General features: G+C 34.7%; 1 protein-coding gene across 6 annotated transcripts in view; it reads right to left on the bottom strand.

Moving 5' to 3' along the window:
* Window positions 1–25883, bottom strand: part of TTLL7 (tubulin tyrosine ligase like 7) — a 156943-nt gene that overhangs the window by 72265 nt on the left and 58795 nt on the right. For 5 of the 6 annotated variants that reach the window (XR_009503733.1, XM_059925190.1, XM_059925202.1 and 2 more), the window contains 6 exons: window positions 21526–21647; window positions 20827–20894; window positions 18569–18727; window positions 14055–14271; window positions 9397–9561; window positions 4381–4539 (listed from right to left, as the gene is read on the bottom strand). Coding sequence is in view for 5 of the 6 variants with exons in the window: in XM_059925190.1 (XP_059781173.1) it covers window positions 4381–4539; window positions 9397–9561; window positions 14055–14271; window positions 18569–18727; window positions 20827–20894; window positions 21526–21647 (890 nt within the window). In the remaining variant the exon portion in view is untranslated. The remainder of the gene's footprint in view (window positions 1–4380; window positions 4540–9396; window positions 9562–14054; window positions 14272–18568; window positions 18728–20826; window positions 20895–21525; window positions 21648–25883) is intronic. The other variant, XM_059925208.1, reaches the window with a different exon arrangement.

The following is a 25883-nucleotide window of genomic DNA, read 5'->3' on the forward strand; positions in this document are numbered from 1 at the left end:
AAAAAACATACGAGGGAACTCCCATTAAGGTAAACAGCTGATTTCTCAGCAGAAATTCTACAAGCCAGAAGGGAGTGGCATGATATACTTAAAGTAATGAAAGAGAAGAACCTACAACCAAGATTATTCTACCTGGCAAGGATCTCCTTCAGATTCGATGGAGAAATCAAAAGCTTTACAGACAAGCAAAAGCTAAGAGAATTCAGCACCACCAAACCAGCTCTACAATAAATGCTAAAGGAACTTCTCTAAGTGGGAAACACAAGAGAAAAAAAGGACCTACAAAAACAAACCCAAAACATTTAAGAAAATGGTCATAGAAACATACATATCGATAATTATCATAAACGTGAATGGATTAAATGTTCCAACCAAAAGACACAGGCTCACTGAATGGTTACAAAAACAAGACCCATATATAAGCTGTCTACAAGAAACCCACTTCAGACCTAGGGACACATACAGACTGCAAGTGAGGGAATGGAAAAAGATATTCCATGCAAATGGAAATCAAAAGAAAGCTGGAGTAGCAATACTCATATCAGATAAAATAAAGTTTAAAATAAAGAATGTTACAAGAGACAAGGAAGGACACTACATAATGATCAAGGGATCAATCCAAGAAGATATAAGAATTATAAATATATATGCACCCAACATAGGAGCACCTCAATACATAAGGCAACTGCTAACAGCTATAAAAGAGGAAATAGACAGTAACACAATAATAGTGGGGGACTTGAACACCTCACTTAAACCAATGGACAGATCATCCAAAATGGAAATAAATAAGGAAACACAAGCTTTAAATGACACAATAGACCAGATAGATTTAACTGATATTTATAGGACATTCCATCTATAAACAGGAGATTACAATTTTTTCTCAAGTGCGCACGGAACATTCTCCAGGATAGATCATGTCTTGGGTCACAAATCAAGCCTCAGTAAATTTAAGAAAATTGAAATCATATCAAGCATCTTTTCTGACCACAACGCTATGAGATTAGAAATGAATTACAGGGAAAAAAACGTAAAAAACACAAACACATGGAGGCTAAACAATACTTTACTAAATAACCAAGAGATCACGGAAGAAAGCAAAGAGGAAATCAAAAAATACCTAGAGACAAATGACAATGAAAACACGATGATCCACAACCTAGAACTGCAAAAGCAGTTCTAGAGGGAAGTTTAAAACTATGCAAGCCTACCTCAAGAAACAAGAAAAATCTCAAATAAACAATCTAACCTTATACCTAAAGGAACTAGAGAAAGAAGAACAAACAAAACACAAAGTTAGCAGAAGGAAAGAAATCATAAAGATCAGAGCAGAAATAAATGAAATAGAAACAAAGAAAACAATAGCAAAGATCAGTAAAACTAAAAGCTGGTTCTTTGAGAAGATAAACAAAATTCATAAACCATTAGCCAGACTCACCATGAAAAAGAGGGAGAGGACTCAAGTCAATAAAATTAGAAATTAAAAAGGAGAAGTTACAACAGACACCACAAAAATACAAAGCATGCTAAGAGACTACTACAAGCAACTCTATGCCAATTAAATGGACAACCTGGAAGAAATGGACAAATTCTTAGAAAGGTATAACCCTCCAAGACTGAATGAGGAAGAAACAGAAAATATGAACAGACCAATCACAAGTAATGAAATTGAAACTGTGATTTAAAATCTTCCAACAAACAAAAGTCCAGGACCAGATGGCTTCACAGATGAGTTCTATCAAACATTTAGAGAAGAGCTAACACCTATCCTTCTCAAACTCTTCCAAAATGTTGCAGTGTAAGGAACACTCCCAAACCCATTCTATGAGGCCACTATCACACTGATACCAAAACCACACAAAGATACTACAAAAAAAGAAAATTACAGACCAATATCACTGATGAATTTAGATGCAAAAATCCTCAACAAAATACTAGCAAACAGAATCCAACAACACATTAAAAGGATCATACACCATGATCAAGTAGGAATTATCCCAGGGATGCAAGGTTCCTTCAACATACGCAAATCAATCAATGTGATACACCATATTAACAAACTGAAGAACAAAAACCATATGATCATCTCAATAGATGCAGAAAAAGCTTTTGACAAAATTCAACACCCATTTATGATAAAAATTCTCCAGAAAGTGGGCATAGAGGGAACCTACCTCAACAAAATAAAGGTCATATACGACAAACCCACAGCAAACATCATTCTCAATGGTGAAAAACTGAAATCATTTCTTCTAAGATCAGGAACAAGACAAGGATGCCCACTCTCACCACTACTATTCAACATAGTTTTGGAAGTCCTAGCCATGGCAATCAGAGAAGAAAAAGAAATAAAAGGAATACAAATTGGAAAAGAAGAAGTAAAACTGTGACTGTTCGCAGATGACATGATACTATACATAGAGAACCCTAAAGATGCCACCAGAAAACTACTAGAGCTAATCAATGAATTTGGTAAAGTAGCAGGATACAAAATTAATGTACAGAAATCTCTTGCATTCCTATACACTAATGGTGAAAAATCTGAAAGAGAAATTAAGGAAACACTCCCATTTACCACTGCAACAAAAAGAATAAAATACCTAGGAATAAACCTACCTAGGGAGACAAAAGACCTGTATGCAGAAAACTATAAGACACTGATGAAAGAAATTAAAGATGATACCAACAGATGGAGAGATATACCATGCTCTTGGATTGGAAGAATCAATATTGTGAAAATGACTATACTACCCAAAGCAATCTACAGATTCAATGCAATCCCTATCAAATTACCAATGGCATTTTTTACAGAACTAGAACAAAAAATCTTAATATTTGTATGGAGACACAAAAGACCCCGAATTGCCAAAGCATTCTTGAGGGAAGAAAACGGAGCTGGAGGAATCAGACTTCCTGACTTCAGACTATACTACAAAGCTATAGTAATCAAGACAGTATGGTATTGGCACAAAAACAGAAACACAGATCAATGGAACAAGACAGAAAGCCCAGAGGTAAACCCACACACCTATGGTCAACTAATCTATGACAAAGGAGGCAAGGATATACAATGGAGAAAAGACAGTCTCTTCAATAAGTGGTGCTGGGAAAACTGGACAGCTACATGCAAAAGAATGAAATTAGAACACTCTCTAACACCATACACAAAAATAAACTCAAAATGGATTAAAGACCTAAATGTAAGACCGGACACTATAAAACTCTTAGAGGAAAACATAGGTAGAACACTCTATGACATAAATCAAAGCAAGATCCTTTTTGACCCACCTCCTAAAGAAATGGAAATAAAACCAAAAATAACCAAATGGGACATGGAACTTAAAAGCTTTTGTACAGCAAAGGAAACCATAAACAAGAGAAAAAGACAACCTTCAGAATGGGAGAAAATAGTTGCAAACAAATCAACGGACAAAGGATTAATCTCCTAAATATATAAACAGCTCATGCAGCTCAATATTAAGAAAACAAACAACCCAAACAAAAAATGGGCAGAAGACCTAAACAGAGATCTTTCCAAAGAACACATACAGACGGCCAAGAGCCACATGAAAAGCTGCTCAACATCACTAATTATTAGAGAAATGTAATTGCAAAACTACAGTGAGGTATCACCTCACACCAGTTAGAATGGGCATCCTCAGAAAATCTACAAACAACAAATGCTGGAGAGGATGTGGAGAAAAGGGAACCCTCTTGCACTGTTGGTGGGAATGTAAATTGATACGGCCACTATGGAGAACAGTATGGAGGTTCCTTAAAAAACTAAAAATAGAATTACCATATGATCCAGCAATCCCACTACTGGGCATATACCCAGAGAAAACCATAATTCAAAAAGACACATGCACCCCAATGTTCACTGCAGCACTATTTACAATAGCCAGGTCATGGAAGCAGCCTAAATGCCCGTCGACAGACGAATGGATAAAAAAGATGTGGTACATATATACAATGGAATATTACTCAGCCATAAAAAGGAACAAAATTGGGTCATTTGTTGAGACGTGGATGGATCTAGAGACTGTCATACAGAGTAAAGTAAGTCAGAAAGAGAAAAACAAATATCGTATATTAACGCATATATGTGGAACCTAGAAAAATGGTACAGATGAACCGGTTTGCAGGGCAGAAATAGAGACACAGATGTAGAGAACAAACATATGGACACCAAGGGGGGAAAGCCACGGGGGGGTGGGGTTGGTGGTGTGATGAACTGGGAGATTGGGATTGACATGTATACACTGATGTGTATAAAACTGATGACTAATAAGAACCTGCAGTATAAAAAAATAAAATAAAACTCAAAAAAAAAAAGAATAGGGATCACTTCTCTTTCTTCTTAAAGAAACGCCTTACCTCCAGAAGCCATGGCTTTAGTTTTCTATCCAACAAAATATCAAATCCCAGGACTTCGAAGCAGACACTTTCACTTCCTGGAGGTTGACCAGGTCTGCACATTCGATATGCATGCAGGACATGAGGTTCTGCTACAATCAGAGTCTTTACCACCAATTCCTGTAAAGATTGTGATTTTTTAAAAAAAGATGAAAAGCCTTATTTCTTTGTGTCTCATTTACATACATGGAAATCAGGCCTGGACTTACAAACTAGCATCCTGGCCAGGTTCACAAAGCTCTGTGGCATCTAACCCCTGCCACTGCTCTGACTTCATGTCACCCAACTCTCCCCCTGCCCACTGTGCTCCAGCCATGCTCCCCTTCTCTAGGCCTCTCACACTAGCTGATCCCTCTTCCTGGAACACACTTCCCCCAGTATTCCCATGTCTGGCCCCTTGATACTCAGAGAGTCCTTCCCTGACCCCTGAAGTAGGGAAGGCACCCATACATCAAAAGTAGGCACCCATACATCATTCATTACTGTGTCACTACACAGCATAGGACCAGCTGACCTTTTTCTTTTTTTTGTTAAAACAGAGTCCTTGTCTGTATTATTTACAACCCCATTCCCAGTGCTTAACAATAGTGCCTGGCATTTAGTAAATGCTCAAGATCATCTGTGAACAAATAAAATTTTATGAATGCGGCTTGTATTTGTTAAATAAGTAAGGTAGGATCACATGCTTGCCTTCTCAGAAACCATACAGAAGGCGAGGGGATGGGAGGGAAGACAATTCCAAGGAGAGTTAACTATTTCACAAACAACATTATAGAACCTCCACTTAGACAAAGCCTGAAAGGCCAAGAGGACAGAATCTAGGAGAGTTGGGTTTCTCTGTGCAGTGATGATTCTGTTGTTCATAAGGTTTATCTGAAATCAGAGTACTGCCAATTAACAAACTAGCTGTCAACATTTTCTGTGAGAACACATAATACTACTAGGGTGAGTTACTAATGCTAATAAAAGAAAAAGTTGGCTTACCGAAGTTTGAGAACAAGCTATGGATTGTGGAAAAGCTGTCTCGCTGGTTTTTGCCTAGAATATACTGTCTTTTTAACTCCCATTCTACAGGTATACGCAATATAGCATGGCATTATAGCCATTAGAAAATGGCTCCAAAGTAGACTTTCTGGCTTTATCCCAGGCTTTGTTACTTGTTAGATGTGCACCCTCAGTCATGTTGCTTAAACTTTGTGAGTCTCATTTTTCTAAAATGTAAACTGGTAATAGCAAAAATACCTGCTGCAAAAGACTGATGGAAGGACAAAATGAGACTCCATGTAAAACTCTTAGCATAGTGCCTAGAACAGAGTAAACCGTCAAGAGGGGTTAGCAACTTAACTACTATTGTTATATTTATTCTATTATTCTTCTGGAATTCCACCTCATATATCTGGTCAGACACAAACACTCAGCTGCCTGGTGGGAGCAGTATTTATTATATGAAAGAAAGAAATGGAAGATGAAGTTAACCTCACTGTTACCAAGAATCCCAACCCAGAACGTATTTGGGGATATCAGAGATGCCACAAGAGGCTGTTCTTAGAAAATTCTATTCAAAATAACAAATGCATGGTAGCACCACAGTATATGAGGATAAAAAAAAAAGGCCACGTTATATAAATCTTGAGATATTACTGAAATCACCTGGGTAGGAAAAAAAACTTAAAACCTTGACTAGTAAGTGTCTATGTGAAACAAGATAGGTGGGAGGATGGGGGGCAGGGTGAGGGGGAATGAATATTTAGACTCTGGATTACAAATCTGTGTTTTTTCTACATAAAAAACAGCACACTTTTAGGAATGCAGAGGAAAGACTGCAGGTATATGTGAAATCAGGAATGATACAACCAAACACAAATTCCACTAATCAAATCAAATTCCACTAATGCTTTTGAGAATTTCCAACATTGCTCTGAAAGATGATTTTGTAGATTTGTACCTAAAGTATACAAAAAGCATTCATTAAGGATGATTTTATGAGTGATTATAGTCATTTTTAACCTCCATGGCCTGTTTTTCTATTGATTTCTTATTTATTCTTGACCAGCACAAAAGCACATATATCTGTTCTTCATAGAAGGTATTGCTGAATGTTAGTTTTCATATGCAGACAGCTACTTTTCAGAGAAATTACCATCAATAAAGTAGTCACCAAAAAAACGTTCTAAGTTAAAGTCATGAAATTTGTAAACTATTAAGATAAAAATTTATTGCACAACTGCCTTCTCCATCTCCTTTTATTCTCTTTTTATACTATCCCATTGATTCACCTTCAACAGACATCTGTAAGTACATGCAATTCTTAACAAGGAAGGCAAATTTTAAAAGAATTACATAAGTGCAAATAGTTTGACAAGATAATTTTAAGAAGGTACTTGGAAAAGTTAATGTTATTAATTATTTATTAATTGGTTACTTATAGATTATTAATATACATTTTAACTAATGTAGGCAAGAATGATGCAAAATTTACCCATTTATAGAAAAGATCATGCAATGTATCAGAGCTTAATAGGCCCGCAATTGCTATGTTCAGGTCATATCTGAAAATTATATTTTAAGCTCTAACTGAGGAGTTAATTTCCATACTCTTATTAGTATTAGTCTTAGTTGTATACCTTGTCCTAATTCAATTATGTGGGGAAAGTACCACTTAAAACTAATGTCTGTAAAGCTAATGATATCCATTTTTCTCTCTGACTGATTCTCTCCGTACATTCCTCACCAAGGCAACCCAACAGGTTCCACCTTTTCACAAAGACTTCCCTGAACAATCAAACTCATAAGAAGTGAAGAATCTGGTAAAGAAAAAGAACACCAGAGGGCATCTAAAACTTTCTTGGTCTCACTGAGCTAGTCACCAAACGACCCATTCATTAAATCATCCAGGTGTCACCAAGTAGATCTTCCATCATTGAGCTATTGTATCAAAATTGCAAATTTTACCACTTTGATGTTTCTGACCCACATGATAGTAAACTATCATTATTAGAATATTTTTTGGAATTTCCAAAAAACTGGCCTTGATAAAGTAAATAGATAAATAAATGGCATTGTTGGAATCAAATTTCTTGTTTGGATGTATCAATATTTAGTCTCTCAGGAAGATATAATAGAAAGTTAACAAGTTCGTGAGAATCTGACCAAATCCAAATGACAAACTTTAAAATTTGATGGAACCCCTAAATTTTTAAAAATTTTGAATTTGTTGCTAACATTTATAAATCAGGAGACTTAGGGTATCTATTGACAAATTAGAGAATGAGGCACACTGGGCCCAAAATACCACATGGCATCAACAGGCTGGTGCTGAGTGGTATCTATCCCCTTTAGACCTCTTATGCTCCTCAAATTACCACCATTCTCAGCCTGCCCTATTTTCTTCTATACAGACTACTTAACTCCTTTTTACTTGTCTGATACCTAAAGATCTTCGGGTTTACATTCTGTGACACAGAAAATAAGATTTTAAAAAAGATTTAAACCAACAAAACACTAAGAAAAGGAATAAATATAATGATGCTGAGTTTTTCTCTGATTTACTCAAGAGAACCAAGTTCAACCAACAATGAACTTTCAAGTTCATTTTCCATGATATTTTTGTTTAAATATATATTATTTGTCCCAGAAGTCAAATTGTATAGCCCTAATCATGTTAAGTATTTTCAACATACTCTTCTTAACTATGAATACCATTTTAATATTTCTGCTAGGATTAATAAAAGGGTCTGTTTCACCAAGGTCATCTTCTCATACGTGTTTCCTTTTCTCTCTTTACCCTTACCATTTGGAATTTCATCTACTGCCATGGCTTTAATTATCCATTACACCTCATACATACACTTTTAACTGCCTGCTCAACTTTTCTACCTAAGAGAGCATTTCAAGTTTAACATATCGAAAATAGAATTCATCATAGCCTCATGGACTTTTAAAAAACTGCGTTCAGGTGTCAGTGCCTCCAGGAAGTCCTGCTATGCCCATCCACTCAAAGCTACTATATGTGGTCTTCCTCTACAACCCCAGAGAATCCAATGTATGCCTCTGTTTTTGTACTTGCTACATTGCATTTCATTAACAATTTATGTGCGAGTGTTCCCTACCAAACTCTTGAGTTTTTTGAGGCTTGGAGCTGTATCTTACAAATCCTCAAATTATCAGCCAGGGACAGGCTTATATTATGGGTTCAATAAATGTTTACTGAATAAATGAATAAATGAACTAGCAAATAAGTGAATAGAACTCTTTTCTCTCATCTGCAAAACTAAGCTCTACATCTCAAAATAAATTCCTTCCTATTCTATTTCAAATAATGCCACACCCATTCTCCTTATAATTATTCCTCAAAACTGCAGAAGAATATCTGAATACTTCTTCCCCCCTCCCCATTCTGAACATTCAGTTAATCTCAAGGTCTACTTCATTGTCACCTCTTTTATTGTGGTTCAATTCAGGCCATTCTTTTCCCTGCAACTACTCCCAAATGTCCTCCTCTACCTACTTCTGGTCTTCACTCTAACCCATCCTATACCCATTGTCAGATTTATCTTTCAAATGCATGGTCTTTGGCCTTATTACTCTCTTCCCTTAAAAACTGAATGAATCCTTACTGCCTACCAAGTGAAGCCTTGATTTTCAGACCTAAAACTTGGTTCCACGTATCTTTCCAGCCATTAAGTCCTCATGAATCTCCCACAAATACGATATGTGCCAACCTGGGCCACTTTGAACTATTTTCATGCCTCCATGCCTTTACTCACGCTTTTGCCTCCGCTTAGCATTCCCTCTTTCCGAGCCTAGCAGTAAAAGTACTACTTATCTATTAAGGTCCATGACAAATTTCACTTTCTTCATAAAAGCACACTTTATCTGCCCAATCTAATGTAATCCGTTCTTTATTTAAAATGGTTGATGATCCTTTCAATTAATATGAGGAAAGACAATTAAAATTGTAAAATGGTATAATCTTACTGAAATATCACTCCAAAACTTAGCAACATCATGTTGATTTGCTTGTAGGAATTCTGTAAACCATTTGATGGAACGTTTGCTGCCTTTGTTTTCAGTTTCATCCCTTTCAAAATGTTCATTGTGCTTGTTCACAGAGTAGTTTGTCAGATGCATGAATAACTGGGTCTGTAACAAGTCAGAACCAAAGTTGTTATCACCTATGAGACTCTAGAACCATGAAGTTTCACAGAAAAGAAAGCATCCAAAGAGGAAAGACAATCTTAAAGTTTAAAATATACATATTCATAATTTAATGATTATAAAGATAATTTTCAAAATGCAATGGCACATTTTTCTAAAAAAGGTTGTGAAAGTAGTTACCTACAAAGTTACTTTGTATATTACTGAAAATATATCTACGATAGAAAGTATGAAAATAATAAGGATATATAGAGTAATTAAATGAAAATGTGAAACTACATATTGCTAAGCAAGAAAAATGCTGTAACTTTGAAGTTTGTTTTTCTTAGTTGGTTTGTTTTTAATGTTTTTCTAAAATTTTCATCCTAACTTGTTTTGGGAAAGGAATTTTCTAAGAAAGAGTATTCTATATCTTCTCAAACAAAGATTTAAAAGTGAAAGCTCAAGTAAGTAGCAGAAACCTAGAGGCAGGATACCAACCTCAACCTCTGCCCTCCCATCCTGACTGGAAGATCACTGTAACTTGTTAACAAGACAGAGTGCACTCAGTGTCAGCAGACAGAAGCACCACACGATGCTGTACAAATGTCTAAATGATTAACAGCAAAGTTATAGCGCTCCATACTGGAGTTCTTAGGTCTTAGTCTCTTTATATTCTTATGTTTGTTGACAACGTTATCCTCAAATAAACTTGAAAAAGAATACAAAATTTAAAATTTCTCATAATTGTCAATTAATATACATTAATAGCTCCTTATCAATCTATCATAAACATTCATGAGGTCTGTAAATCCCACCCTCATGATCCTACTCCCAGAAACCACTTTAGATAGCAATGTTGCATCACAATGAATACATACTTTGGGCACATCATTACTATTCTGATTTGTTAATAACCAATGATATTTATGTCATATTTTATTTTCACTGCAGTTACTTAAGTCTACAGTATTGAAATCTTTGAAGCAAATATGCAGAACTGATCATATGAGCTACATGTTGTTTATTAATCCATATGCCCACCAGTAATTAAGAATTTTTTTTGTTCATTGAACAATATTTAAGGAGCACCCACCACTGGCAGGAATGTGTGCTGTGCACTGTGGACACAAAGATTAACAAGGCAGACATAGTCCCTACCTTCATGAAAATTATCACTTTAAACTAAGTGATATTTAAAAGAAAGAGCATAACCTTATACTTGTCTAATTTTACGTGCTTGATTTAAAGAAAAAAGGAAACTAATCAAACTATAACATTCCTTAGTTTCCAAACTAGAAATTATTTTTGTTTGGAAAATAATTTTTTGAGGAGCTCTCCATTTGGCAGGAATTTCTTAAAATAAATACTAACAGCAGTAATAAAAACTCTAGATATCCTAGTGGAAAAGTGAATAAGAAATGGAACTTTGCATTTTTCTTAAAACATTATCTTTATATGTAGCATTGGAAATTCCACAATTTCACATCTACCTTGACAAAAATCCCCTTCTAAACAGTTCATTGTCAGTTGGACATTTGCCATAAGGAGAAGTGATGGCAGCTCTGAATCAAATAGCAACCTGCAACGCATGAAAAGTATATAACTATTCTCCACCCTATTTTATAGCGTATAGACTCCAAATAATGAATTGGAACATACAGAACCTTTCAAGGATTGACTGACTGCTACACGGGGTGGCAAAAAAATTTATGTTTATTATATTTCAATTTCTGAAATTCTCTCTTATGATTTCCTTACATGTAGCTTATCAATATACAGCTCATGACAAAATGCACCTATTTTAAAAATTGGAAATACGAAGGAAAAAAATATGAAGCAGTCTGCTGTCCAAAAACAACCAATGGGAGCATTTTGGTTTATTTTTTCCACCTTTTTTCTTAAACTTATCTTTTACATAAGAGTGATCTCACTTTAGATAAAGTTTTGCACTTCACTTTTTAAATTTTTCATATCTTCATGTAGGAATTCAATCATAAAATTTTAGAGATATATGAGGAACACTGATGTTTATACAGGAGAACATCATTTTTCATACATGTGAAAACCAAAGCCAGGAGATTATGTGACTCAAGAGCACTTGGCAAAGCGAAACCTAGAGGCCACGTTTCCTGACTCCCAATCTTTCAATATGATTTCCTAACCCAGTGTACTTAAGCAAATCACATACATCCAACTTAAGAAATTAGAATAAATCACTTTATCACCTAAATGAGCTTTCAAGTCTTACCCTTTCCTATCTCTTCCCTTACTCTTTCCTCTCAAAACATGACTATCTGCCTTACATATATATAATCCAGTCTTACCCACTCCAACTATTTTAATTATAATCTATAAACTGACAAGCCCCAAATTACGCCTGTAGATCAGTTCTCTCATGTAAGCTTCAGACCTATACTGTATATCCAAATGCCAATAGTATAGATCCATTTGGAAGTCACACAGGCATCTCAAATCAAACACATCAGCTTTCTGCAAAACTTTAAAAGCTCCTATACTCCCTATCACAGAGAATGTCACCATCCACCCAACTGCTGTGCCAAAACTCTTTTGAGTTTTATCCTTAATTTCTCTCTCTCTTTCCCTTATTCTACAAATCAACCTGTCGGTATATCAGTGTTACCCATGGTATCGTAAATATATCTGAAATCTGTGCTCTTATTCGTAGTCCTGTCCTACTATCACTTCAAATTAAGTCATCTTGTCTCTCACATGTGGTTAGACTAGAATACAGCTTCTTGTCTCCCTTACTCTAGTCTCTCCCATCCATCTACAGCCCCATCTCACATTCCCCACACTATAGACCAGGTGACCTTTTTAAGACAAAAATCTCATTCCTTCTTTCCCTTGTTTAAAATCTTTCAATGCTTCCCTTCTTCTTAGGTTAAGTTCCAAAATCCTAGCCATGATCTACCAAGATCTGGCCTCTGGGACTCTCCATCCTGATGTCAGAACACCCATCCTGTCTTAGTCTGTACTTTAGCCATATTGAATGTGTGTGCTCTCTCCAGACGTATCACTCTCCCTCCTACCTCTGGACCATTCTTCTACTTGGAGTCTTAACCCATCCCACCCCACCTCTAACTTAGCTAAACCCTCACTCTTCAGATTTCACTTTACAAACTCCCTCTCTAACTGTATCTCCAAATGAGTTAGTTAGATGTTCCTGCTATGCACTGCCATAGCATTCTCAGTTTCTTAAACCATTACACTTACCACTGGGTATTATAATTGCTTATTTATTTTCTGCCTCCCCACTAGATTGTTGCTTTTGTGAGATCAAGTACTGTATCTGTCTTGGTCACCGTTTTTCCAAAACCAGCACAATGTCTAGAATGCAGTAGAGTTCAAACATTTCTTGAAGATTGGATGTATTCACACCTTATGACCTTTGAAGAGATGATTCTTTCTTTTATCTTCCTTTCCTGTAAAAACTTTGACAGTTCCCTTATTCTTCCTTAGCCAGGTTTACAACATTTCTTAGTTAATTGAACGTAGCAACATTCATGATTAGTCATTTAATTTTGGAAAATGACCACTCAATGTAGTCATTTATGTGCATAATATTATAGAAGAACAATAACCAGGCCTTTGACAAAAATGGGAAACAATCCTTAATTAGGTGTAATTTTTACTGTAATTAGTAGATCCAAAAATAGAGGTAGAGGTTAACTAAATTTTTAAGTATGGATAATAAACTACTGTTTGTCTCTCATAAACTATAAATTACATTTATGACTTTCATGATAAATTATGATAATAAATTACAGTTTGACCTTCATAAACTACACAGTTATGACTTTCATCAATATGTTGTGGCTACACAAAGATAATCCTAATGGAAAAATACTAACAAAAATCTCCACTTAATAGATTTAAAAACGTACTATGAAACTGCCAATTTATGTCTCTACTTCACAATTGATCAACATAAATTTAAAATCTTCTCTTTTGTTCCAACAAAAAATAATAACTCTACTCTCTGATAACTTTTGCTTTCTCTGTTTCATGTACTTTCTCCCACATTCTACATGTTTAAACCATACCTTTCATACAAAGCCTGCTCAAATACCACCTCTCCCATGAGAAGCTGAACAAAACCTATTCCTACACTCAATTCTTTAACACTTTATCTGTATTTCTCAATGGCATATTATTTTAATTTGTATTTCTGTATCAAACATTTCTATCCAGGACCACTACACACACATATATACTTCGAAATCCATCCTCATGCTCACAGCACCCAGATGGGGTGTGTTTTCCTAATTAGCCTACCTGGAGCAGCAGGCACTTTTTTTTCTAATTTCCACAAAGCTGTCTTAAATTAGAGGCAGTCTTATTTACGTATATAATTCTTCTAGACTATAAAAGCCTGAGAGGAGGAACTTTGTTCATTTAACATTTATACACAATGGGTGTTTTAAAAAATAGATGTTGAATAAATTAATAAAATCATAGTGTCTGGTATCACTTACCAAATTGGTCTCATTAGGTGGAATGTACTTCTCTGTTCCCATTCGCACAAGTCCATCATGGTAGAGAAATATTTTTAGTGGATCACACGATGTTACCAGAATATAAATTCGTAAATCAAACTTGTAACCTTCCATTAGGAAAGGCTTTTCAATGTATTCTTGAACAATCAAATGATCCTGAGATGGAAGTTTGTCACCATTTCTTATCAAAGAAATCCTAAATTTAAAGAAAAGATTAAAAGAACAATTTGTTATGGAGTCAGGATTTTAACAAAGTTATAGGTAATACTCAAGAGGAAAGTGGTCCCATCACACACACACAAAAAAAATACAGCATAAAAATACTGTCAGAAGCAACTTTTTTAGAACCATGGATACTAACCAAGGAACATGTAATAAACAAACAAACAAAAAAAACAGCTGAATCTGTGTAAAACAGATTCCTAGCATTTTAACTTACTCTGGTACCACCCCCAACCCCCAGCTCAGCAGTGGCCTTGAGCAGTAACCCGTGTTCCCAGTACAGGTACTGGTTCTAGAGGCAGCAGAACAGACCTATTCTTGTGGTTGTTTTGTTTGTTTGTTTGTTTGTCTATTTGTTTAAATCAGTTCTGTGGTTCCCTGGACAATCTCAAAGGTTTTCTTTTATCTTGTCTAACTGCGAACTCTCCCAGTGCTGAGGCAGCTACTTGGGGGGTTGGGGGGGGGTGGGCGGAGACAAATGTTGAAAACATTTAAAGACAAATGTAGCAGTCCCTGCTGCCTGGGGCAACAAATAGCAGTTGGGAAAAACAACAGACTAACTGCAAAGATTGGGGAAAAAGACAGGAATGACAATCTTTGGGGAATAAGGGCTTTGAAAAACTCTCACATATTTATGGGATTCTAGAAGGCCATATGAATGCCCAGGGCTAAGTGCATGCTCAGGAGAGGCCTGAGATGGCTCTAAACTCTTACGTCCAGCTAACCATCAAGCTCTGTACAAGTAGGAAGTGAAGGCTAAGGCAGAGTTATAAACTACCTAGCTAAGTGTTGAGGGCATGCTCCAACACACACACACACACACACACACCCCATCTGCAAGGATTGGGGGATAAATATATATCTATACCTATATCTATATATACACACACATATATACATATGTATGTGGGTGTATATGGATATAGGTATAGATATAGATATTTGGTTCCCAGTGTTTAAGGAAATCTCTATTCAATTACTAATGGATTGGACAATTACACTGACCACTGACCCAACAGAACAGGAACTTCAGAGGTCACACACAATAAAAAATACAAACTTTACAAAATTGTTTCAGAAAGGTCACTAAACAAATAAACATCAATGGTAACAAAAAACCCTGTAGAGGAGAGAGAATCTAATTGTCAGAGTTGCTACATTACAATACACAAAATGTCCAATTTTCAACAAAATATCATGAGTCATTCAAAAAAGAAGAGTATGACCCATACACAAAAAAAATTCTCAATTAATAGAAACTATACCTGAGGAAACCCAGATATTTGACTTACCAGACAATAAATTATTTAAATCAACTATTTTAAATTTGTTCAAAGAGCTAAAGGAAATCATGTACGAAGAACTGAAGGAAACCATGGGAATAATATCTCACCAATGAAGAATATCAGTAGAGATAGAAATTACTTTTAAAGGTGGTGGGGTAGGTGGGGGGAACCAAACAAAAATTCTGAAGTTGTAAAGTACAATAACTGAAACAAAAATACATTAGAGGGGCTAAACAGAAGATTTGGGAAGGCAGGGAAAGAATCAGCAAACTTGAAGATAAATCAATTGAGATTAGTCTGAAGAACAGAAAGGAAAAAGAATGAAGAAAAATGAACAGAGCTTAAGAGCCCTGCAAGACAACATCAATAATATCAACACACTCGTAATGGGTGTCTCAAAAGGAGAAAAGAGAAAGGGGCAAAAAGACTCTTTGAAGAATTAATGGCTGAGAATCCCCCAATCTGATGAAAAATATTAACCTACAAATCAAGAAGCCTAATAAACTTCAAGTAAGATAAACTCAAAGAGAGCCACACTAAGACATGTTCTAATCAAACTGTCAAAAGCCTAGAGAAAGAGAGAAAAAAGTAGCAAGACAGGCCACTCATCACATCCAAGCGATCCTCATTAAGATAAAGAGCTAATTTCTCATCAGAAACAATGGAGGGCAGAAGACAGTAAGATGCCATATTCAAAGTGCTGATAGAAAAAGAAAAAAAAAAAAACTGTTAACCAAGAAATCTATATCTGACAAAATATTCAAAATTGAAAGAGAAATTAAGACATTACCAGATAAACAAAAACTGAGAGAGTTTGTTGCTATTATACCTGGCCTATAAGAAATGCTAAAGACAATCCTTCAGGCTGAAGCAAAGGGACACTAGGCAGTAATTCAAATCTACACAAAGAAATAAAGAGCACCTGTAAATATTACTACATAGGTAAAAATAAAAGTCACTACTAGTGTAGTTTAGGTTTGTAACTGCTTATTTTTCCTGTATTATTTAAAACACAACTGCATAAAACAATTATTATAAATCTATTTTGATGGGCACACAATATATACAGGTGTAATTTGTGACAAAACATCATAAAGGGGGAAGAGGCAAATAGAAGCAAAGTTTTGTTGTTGTTTTTACCATTAAAAGTAATGATACTAATCCAAACTAAGTTGTTATAAATTGAGATGCTAATTGTAACCCCAAAGCAACCATTTAAAAAATAACTCAAAAAATATATAGTAAAATAAATGACAATGAAATTAAAATGGTACACTAGAAAATACCCATGTAATACACAAGAGGGCAGAAATGGAGAAATTGAGGTATGAAAACTATATAATACATAAAGAAAACAAATAGCAAAATGCCAAAAGTAAATCTTTCCTTATCAATAATTACATAATAAATAAGAATGGATTAACTCTCCAGTTGGAAGACAAGATTTGGCAGAATGTATTAAAAAATATGGCCCAACTACATGCTGTCAACAAGAGCCACACTTTATATTCAAAGACTTAAATAGGCTGAAAGTGAACAAATGGAAAAGATATTCCATGCAAACAGTAACCAAGAGAGAACTGAAGTGGCTATACTAGTATCAGACAAAATAGACTTTAAGACAAAAAGTACTGCAACAGACAAAGAAAAACAGTAATATAATAATTTTTAAAAGTCAATGCATCAAGAAGATATAATAATTATAAACATATGCACCTCACAACAGAGCTCCAAAATATATGAAGCAAAAACTGATAGAATTGAAGGCACAGATAGACAGTTCAACAATAGCAGTTGAAGTGTTCAATGCCCCCCACTCTCAATAATGAACAGGACAATTAAACAGAAAACCAGCAAGGAAATATATATATTCTACAGATGAGAGAGGTGTACTTTACCTATGTACTTCTGCATTGCATGAGATAAACCCTGGCAGCACAGTATGTATAGTATACTTTTCAGCTATTTTATTACTGTAGTCAATTCATATTATTAACTATTTACACTAACATTAAATATATATAAAAATGAATTTTTAACATAATTTTTAACATTAAAATTGAGAAAATGTGAACTTCAATTATCCCCCCCAAAATGTTTACCTTGATACTAACATATAGTGAACCACATTTACATTAAACAATTAATATACAATTTCCACTAACACTACATGTTGTTTGTCTTTTAAATTACTAAACCACAGTTTAAAATAATGTCTGATTAAATTATTAAATTATGATTAAAAGTTAAAAGGAAATGTGTTGAACAGTAATTTACCTGGCAGCTATATTTCCAAATATCTTTTTTCCCCACAGCACTCTAATCAAAGATAAAAATTACTTGTGTTTTTATTAAAAGTAGCCTCAGCCACATTTTCTTTGAAAAAGTAAACAGCAGAAAACTAGCATAAGAAAGCAAAAGTAAACAGGAATATTAAGTTGTATAATCTATCCCCAGCTAACAGGTCTAGTTCTCAGCACTTTAGCTTAAAATATGTTCTACTCATCTTCAATCCAATTACCATGGCTACATAAAGAAAAAAATTATTTGTAAAGCAAAGAAAATAGATATTTTGTGCTTAAATTTTTTTTTAAAGATGAAAACAGTAACACCCTTTCCATTTCATTCACCAACTCAGTTTAGCTCTACTGTATCAACTGATTTTCCTCTCCAAGCTTACTCTAAAATTATGATGAATACAAATTTTATGTTTAAGAAAAAATTTAGAAAATATTTACTTTTCTCTATTTTGTAGTCTCCTATCAAAGTCTCACAACCTGCTGATTAAATTTTTAGATTGAATTATTGAAGTCTCCAGGACAGGGTAAAAGGGCTCATTAAATATTTAGTTCCAAAAAAAGCAAAAGTTAGAAAGCTATTTTATTATTTTTTTCATATTAGTACTCAACCATGAGCAAATGGTCACACTTATTCTCTCCCCCAATTTTTTAAAATTTTTATGTATTCCATATGAAAAATACGTACCCATGACCCATTGCACCATTAGCTGGTTTTACTATAAAAGTCTTCTGCTTTCTTTTTTTCTTTAATTCTTTCATATAATTCTGAAATTGTGTATATTCAGCAGGGAAGATCCATGTTCGAGGAACAAAGGTATAATCCAGAGGCCGGGACTTGATCATTCTGTAAGTTAGAGATAATATGAAAAGTAACTTCTATTCAAACTTATCTAAACTTTCTTTCTCTGTGCTGCTGACATTTACTACAAGGATTTAAATTCCCTCCATTTCTTCATTTATTGATCCATTCATTAATTTTTTAAAATGCCTATTAATCACCTACTATATGTTAGGCACTATTCTAGATACTAGGGATACATTAGTGGAAAAAATAGACTAGAATTTCTGCCCCATGTACTAACTTACATATTAATAGATCAAACATTTGAGTATATACTATGTGTTGGGCACTGAGGATTAACATGGTCTCTGTTCTAAGGGATTTACATATAGGCTATTAATTAAATAACAGTGTGATAGGTGCAATAAAGCTGTATAAGGCAAGGTAACATGTGGAAGGCGTCATTAACTCTGCCTCCAGGATGGGGTTGGTTAGTATGGTTCACAGCCAGGTGCCATTCATATTGCTTCTTAAAAGATGATTTGGAGTTTGCTGGGTCATCCATAGGGAAAAATTTTAGATTGCCTTTTACCCCGGTGTTTTCTGGAGTTTTACTACTTTTGTGAGAAAACCATTAAAGCCTCTGAGTCAGGTTTTGTTTATATCAACTACATCTACCTATACATGTAGTTTTATGGCTACAATGTATGGCCTGACATTTTTGTATTTGCTATAAATCAGGCTGCCTATTTGGTACATAACTTAGGGATATTGATAACAATACTAGGTATAAAATGTTTGCTTTTGATTAATCCAAATGCTAATTATTTGGTACATATTGATTTCCATAACAATTTTTAAATTCTTAGAAATATTTTAAAATATTACCTATTAAAGAAAATCTGATTGTTTCAAAAAGTCTTCTTTATAAATGTATGCAAGTCTTTTATAGATGAGTAGTTACTGTTTCCAAATGGGACCATAGTATATAATATGCACAGAAGCAGGGCCTATACTGTAAGACTAGGGTGTGGAATATATAAGCCACCTGGCTTCCACAACTGGAAGGTCATACAGTTATCATATTTCAAGTGCTCTTTCAAGAGAACCCTATAAAAAAAGTTATGTTTCCACTATGAGAAGGAAAATAATCACCAACTCCATCTGTCAAATCCAAAAGAAACCAACCAGGTAAATAATCTCAGTACAAAATAGGCTAACGTTGACTGCTTTGAAACACACACACACACACACACATCTAAAGGAAGCACAATAACAGTGCTAATGTACTTGTTTTTATTTCCAACACTTTTACATGTATTTATTATATTTTAACAATAATGTGAAATTAGATCAAGTTAAAGCTTTAATAGAACAATACACTTTAAAACTAACCATGAGGTGTTTATGAATGATACCATTCTTTGTTATATTTAGAAAAAAATCCAAGCATACAGTTTATCAACTTTCTTAAAATAAAAAAAAAATCTAATCAACAGAAATATAAGCTGCACAAAAATTCTGCAGTATATTCAGTATAACACTTTACCTGTTAACAGTTTTTCCCATGAAAGCAGATTATTACTCTAAATAATGGTCTCTGAGATAAATATGTGTGCATGTATCCCTGGGTAGGAACATGTACATGTGTGTATGCATATATGTGTGCACACAGGCACCTATTACAGTGCCTGGCACATATTAGATGCTCAATAACCAGTATTCTGAACACACACATACCCACAGGCGGGATATAATGCAACAACTTAGTTCCTGCAAGGTTTAACTGAAAATAATTAAGTATATATTGAATGCCATGTACAGAAAACTTTTTACATTTAAAAGAAAAACTTATGCTGCTAGAGAGACAGCAAGTTGCAGTGAAAAGAACCCTGAAATTCTGGAGACCAGATTTCTACTCCAGCTCTGCTGTTAGCTATTTGACTTTGTGCAAGATATTCATGTCTCTGACCCTCAATTACCTCCTCTGCAAAGTCAAAGAATAGAACCAGGAAAATTTTAAAACACCTCCAGCTCTAAAATTCTATCTCTTCCAACAAAATATCATTTCAAATCAATATAAATTTGTGAAAGATAGCACTATGACATTCAAAATGTAATTTTTGAACAGGTCTTCTCTATTACAAGAAAATGAAGATTACTTGGTCATATTTCTTGCTAGGAAATCCTTCCTACAGATCTCCCCCATTCCTGGAAAATGGTTGATCCTCTGGAAAATAAAAAGGTCAACATTAATATTTTCATTAACTTAATGAATATATTCATTTATACTATAATACAGTTACATTCATTCTTTGAGTTTAATTTTTTTTTAGTAAAAAACAAAAAAAAACTGATGAAAATGGACTAATTTGTTGCCTACAGTCAATTTTGTATAACCCTCTACACTAACAGGAAGAACTATTCAAAATCTCAATTGTCTAAAATTCCATGTATTTGGCTTTTTTATTTTTTATATGTTTGTATTACATTCCAGAAATAAAATAATGAAGCCAAATTACACATAGCTGACATTACAAGGGATATCCGTATTCAGATCTCTTTATGCAATCTACTCCACATCGTTCATCTTTAAGCATAATGCAAAGCACCAGCCTAGGAAGAGTTTTCCTCTATTAATTCTTCCTTAAAGATGGAAAGAGGTTAAAAGTTAAATTTGAGAGGATGCAGTCTTCAGGCAAAAAGTCAGTACAACTGGACAGCAACAAAACAGGCTATTCAGGTAAATTAGAACTGAAATTTAATACGTCAACATATTAAGAGCCTTATGTAAAGAAAATTATAATGGAATTCATATAACTTTCCTACTAACCAAAAATTGGTCATGATTAATTTCCCACCTGGTAATTTTGCAGCTCTGCAATCTTCTCCTGCTGAACAGCTGAATCACACCATATAAGGTTACTTGTTTCATCCTCATCTGGCGTTTTCATAAATCCCATTTCATCTATTACTAAACGAACTGCAAGTAAACAGTTAAGTTAAACCAAAATTAAAATACTTCTGAAATCCATTCATTATGAAAATCTTTTTTGATATACATCCATTTTAGCTCACAGTATTTCACTTGTAAAATTTCCATTAGTTATAGCATAACCTTATTTTTAGCTACAACAATTTAATGCCAAATTATACTCAATAGCAACAGAGAACTGTTTTTAAGTGGCACCCAAAATCCTTAGTTTCAATTTTCTGAGATTTAACAGGTACACAACACTATTAAAGACTTCAGTGATTATTCATAGCATAGTGAAAATACACACACAGCTGACAACACATCTACTCAGGAAAATGTACTTTTATGGCTTTTTCATGACCTTGGGTTAGGTACAAAAGGGAAAAGATAAAAATAGCCCCTGATCATTAGACCTATCCTATATTTTCCACCTCCCTAGTTCAAATTATTTTTAGCAGTTAAAACCAAGTCAGCTATATTGACACAGGATACAAAATAATGAAGCAGAATTACAGGAGAGATTTGGAAACTCTGGCCCTCCTATCTGCTCCCAACCCTCTTATCCTATGGAAAAAATTTATGCTCAGAGAAAATCTTGTTTTTTAGATTTCACAATCAACACATTGATATCACAATTACACAATTAACATATTGACATTTTTCTTCCAATGAGGTTCAAATTTAGAATAAAGATCAGCAAATACTTAGGATAAATTTAGGTTCCAACAGAATTTGGAGTCTTAATAGAATGGTGTAACAAATTAGCAGCACTTCGATGTTTATTTTTAAACATTTTCTTTATACTGCCCTATATATGGGGAGATACGGTAAAAAGGGATTAATTGTCTGAATGTACTTGGCTCAAGTATGAAACTGATGACCAGACACCTGCTGGTCTCAAGTCCTAGGGACTCTTGATTTCTTTCTGGCTGAGGAGAAAGAACGGGCTTGTTATGCACTAATGCCTGGAACACAGGCATAATAGAAGAAGACAGTGACTGGAGACGGGTGAGGTTGGGGAAGGGACTGTTGAGGTGAAGCTGCTTTTATCCATGAGAAGCTTGATAAAACGCGGGGCTGTTCTGAAGGCCTAGGTGACAACGTACAGTACAAGAATTTGGGGAAAGGGCTGTTCCGCTCTCTGCCGCAGACCACCATGCAGTGTTGGCGTCCTGAGGGCCCAAGAGCTTCTGTGTCATCTAGAGCTCGTGGGGAGGGCAAGGACCATAGTGACACAGCCTAGGAGAGTTCTTTCAGTGGCTCACAAGCAGAAAACAGTGACAAGGCCAGAACCGCAGCTCAGGGGCAGACCCATTTCTGAATGCGTGGAAGTCATTGCCCTGGGCCTCTCAGAAATAACTGGGAAACCCCTGAGGACAGAAATGGAACTGGTGGCAGTTACGGACGGAGGGAGTATAATGAGCTACTAAAATGTGGGTATTAATGTACACATGAGCTGGTGAGGCTGGGAACATTCAGGGTACATAACAATGGTGGAAAAGACCCATTCTTTCTTTAGATTCTCAAAGTCAAATTTGTAAGGTCTGTCATATATAAATCTCTCTTATTATGAAATTCAAAGCTTGGAGAGCTGACAAAGTTGAACTTCAAAGAAAAATACAATGTAGGGTATTAAACTGTCGCTTTTTTTTTCAGCTAAGCTATTTAATCATATTTTTGTTTGAATTGAAGTTTTAGAAATCAATTGGCATCTTTTTAAGTATACCATCCTCCACTGCACAGAAAAGAACTTCCTTTAACATGTCAGTTCCAAATAGAAGGCTGTTGGCAGTCAAAGCCTAAATCCGTGCTTTTAAATGTTGGTCTTTTAGGAGCTCTCTTTACAAAAAGAAGTGAAGTAATTGCCTCAATATTGAATTTCTACCAAACCAAACTCCCCGTTGGTAAAATAGAGATAACCACACCAACCATTTCTCTCACATTTCCCCTTGCTTAATTAAGTACCCCCTTCTCCAATCTGTCTTGTCCCTATTTAATGAAAATTACCAAAAATACATTCCTCACAAATTTGTCCTACTTTTTTTTGCCTTGACCCATAGAGCTTTCAGAGGCTGTTCAGGAGTTTTAAAAATAGGAATCCATGCAACAACTCTCTGAATTTTAGATACAGAGGACACCTTAATGTTCCTCAATTTAAATTTCAATTCATATTTTATTTAGGCAGTATGATAGAGTAAAAAGAACACTAAATTTGGAAGCAAATTAATTCAGATTCAAGTTCTACTTTTGCCATCTGTACGATCTTGAGTAAGTTGCTAACTCTCAGTGAGCTTCAGTTTCTTCAACTGTGCTAAGGGGCATTTTAAAAAGTAATAATTAAAATTTCATAATGTATTAATTATAGGACTACTGTGAGAATGTAGTTCACCATTCCACAACGTGTCTCCATGAGGAATTATGGGAGAAATTTCTCTCAAGACTCGGAAATAGAAAAAATTGCATTTCCCTTGAATAACCAGTATGTTTTTATCTTCTGGGCACTGTGTATTCTATAGCTGATTATGTTTCGATTATTTGCTTTGCTTGCTAGGAAGCTCAGAGTCAAACCCATGCACATCTCTAACTATACAGGATTTCATAGAATGCAGTTTGTATTCTGATCAGCCACAAGATTCATCCTATTTTACTGTTTTTATTTTTCCTTATTTATTTTCTTATGGCTGTTAGCCACTTCAAATTCACTATTAGAGTAAGGAAAGTCAGGGAAAAGGACAACAAGGGAGTAATGCAGCCTATTTGACAGGGTTACTGGAAGATTAAATGAGGTAATTCATGTGAAAATATTTGGTCCAGGATTATAAAAGAATTAATATTAAGACCAGTAGTGATCAAAGTATTCTACATGAGGAAACAGGCAACACCAGGGACAAAACACAAGTGTCCTGACTATGGCTTAATTATCTTTCTATTATATAATTCAACCTGTCAAAGGAGCAGTAATTAAATTACAAGAAGTAATCTGTTGCATATCACAAGGTTAAATAAGGGAAAGCAAGGTAACACTTTCTCCTGGACACACAGCCAATTGTCTCTTTCCCTCCCCTATACTTAGCTTTGTATTCTCCCAGCAGTCCCTGGTCCAAGTCTCCAAGCCTGATCTAGCCAGGGCTTTTGCTAAACACAACTGAGCAGGCTCAGCAAAGAGGTCTGGAATCTGTGAAGCAGCCTAATGCAACTTCAGCCCTTAGAAGTGAGAGGCAACTACAGTTAAAAACACTCTCCTTTGGATCAAGTTGCTTATAAACCCCACCAGGACCTTAAAAGCAAACAGGAGGATAGGTTGACACCACCCATTAATCACTTTGACAATGGTTACTCTTGTTTTTTCACTCTAGAAAATACGCTGCAAATAATTCACATCTCACCCTCCCACATTAACTCGCCCAAAGTTTTTTCCTCTGAGGAACACTTGTTGAAATAGAGTATTAGGGGACCTCGATTCCTATGAAATATTCCATTGATTGCTGATGAACTTTGGTGAATTACTGTAAGTGGAAACACGACCCTCAAAGGTTAAAAAGAGTAAGAATAATTAACATTCTTGAGATTCACATGGTTTCCTCAACTCTTTTAATGCAAAATTATTTTTTAAAAAGAGGAAGATGTTTTGAGTACTTGTAGTAGTAATGAGTTTCTCAGTGCCGGGCAAAAGTATCTTAATTTAAAGTAATTAATTCTTATCTATTCTCTCCACTGCAGATACTGCTTACATATAAAAACTAAAATTCTATTAATAAAAGGCAACAGTATCATCAAAATAATTTTTAAAGCATAGAGAGAAATATGTTCTTACTCTATTGTCAGGTTCTCATTGTTTAATATAAATCTCAAATTCCGCACTTTTCATTTTACATTTTTAATGTTTTAAAAATGATTTACAAAATAATGAATGTTAAAGGGTAAACATAATTTTAGCCCCAAGTGAAAAATGCATTAGAATAATACAATTTTCCTAAGCACATCTGTATTTAAAGATTAAAGCTAGAACCATTGGTTTTACTGCTCATATTACTTTATATTTGATTTAAAAACTAAGTATTAATCAAAATCATATATATTTAATCCAATCCCATCAATAACTAAAGCTTTTTAGTTTACAGTGATGTTCTATTTGATTACTGACATGTTAAATATCTCATAAAAAAGAAAATTTTATAGAAGGCATTCAAAAATCCATTACATAGAAGATAATTATCTCTGAATTTCTATGTTGTTTTCAAC

The sequence above is a fragment of the Balaenoptera ricei genome, chromosome 1, assembly GCF_028023285.1.
Source record: "Balaenoptera ricei isolate mBalRic1 chromosome 1, mBalRic1.hap2, whole genome shotgun sequence".
In the NCBI taxonomy this organism is placed as follows: domain Eukaryota; kingdom Metazoa; phylum Chordata; class Mammalia; order Artiodactyla; family Balaenopteridae; genus Balaenoptera; species Balaenoptera ricei.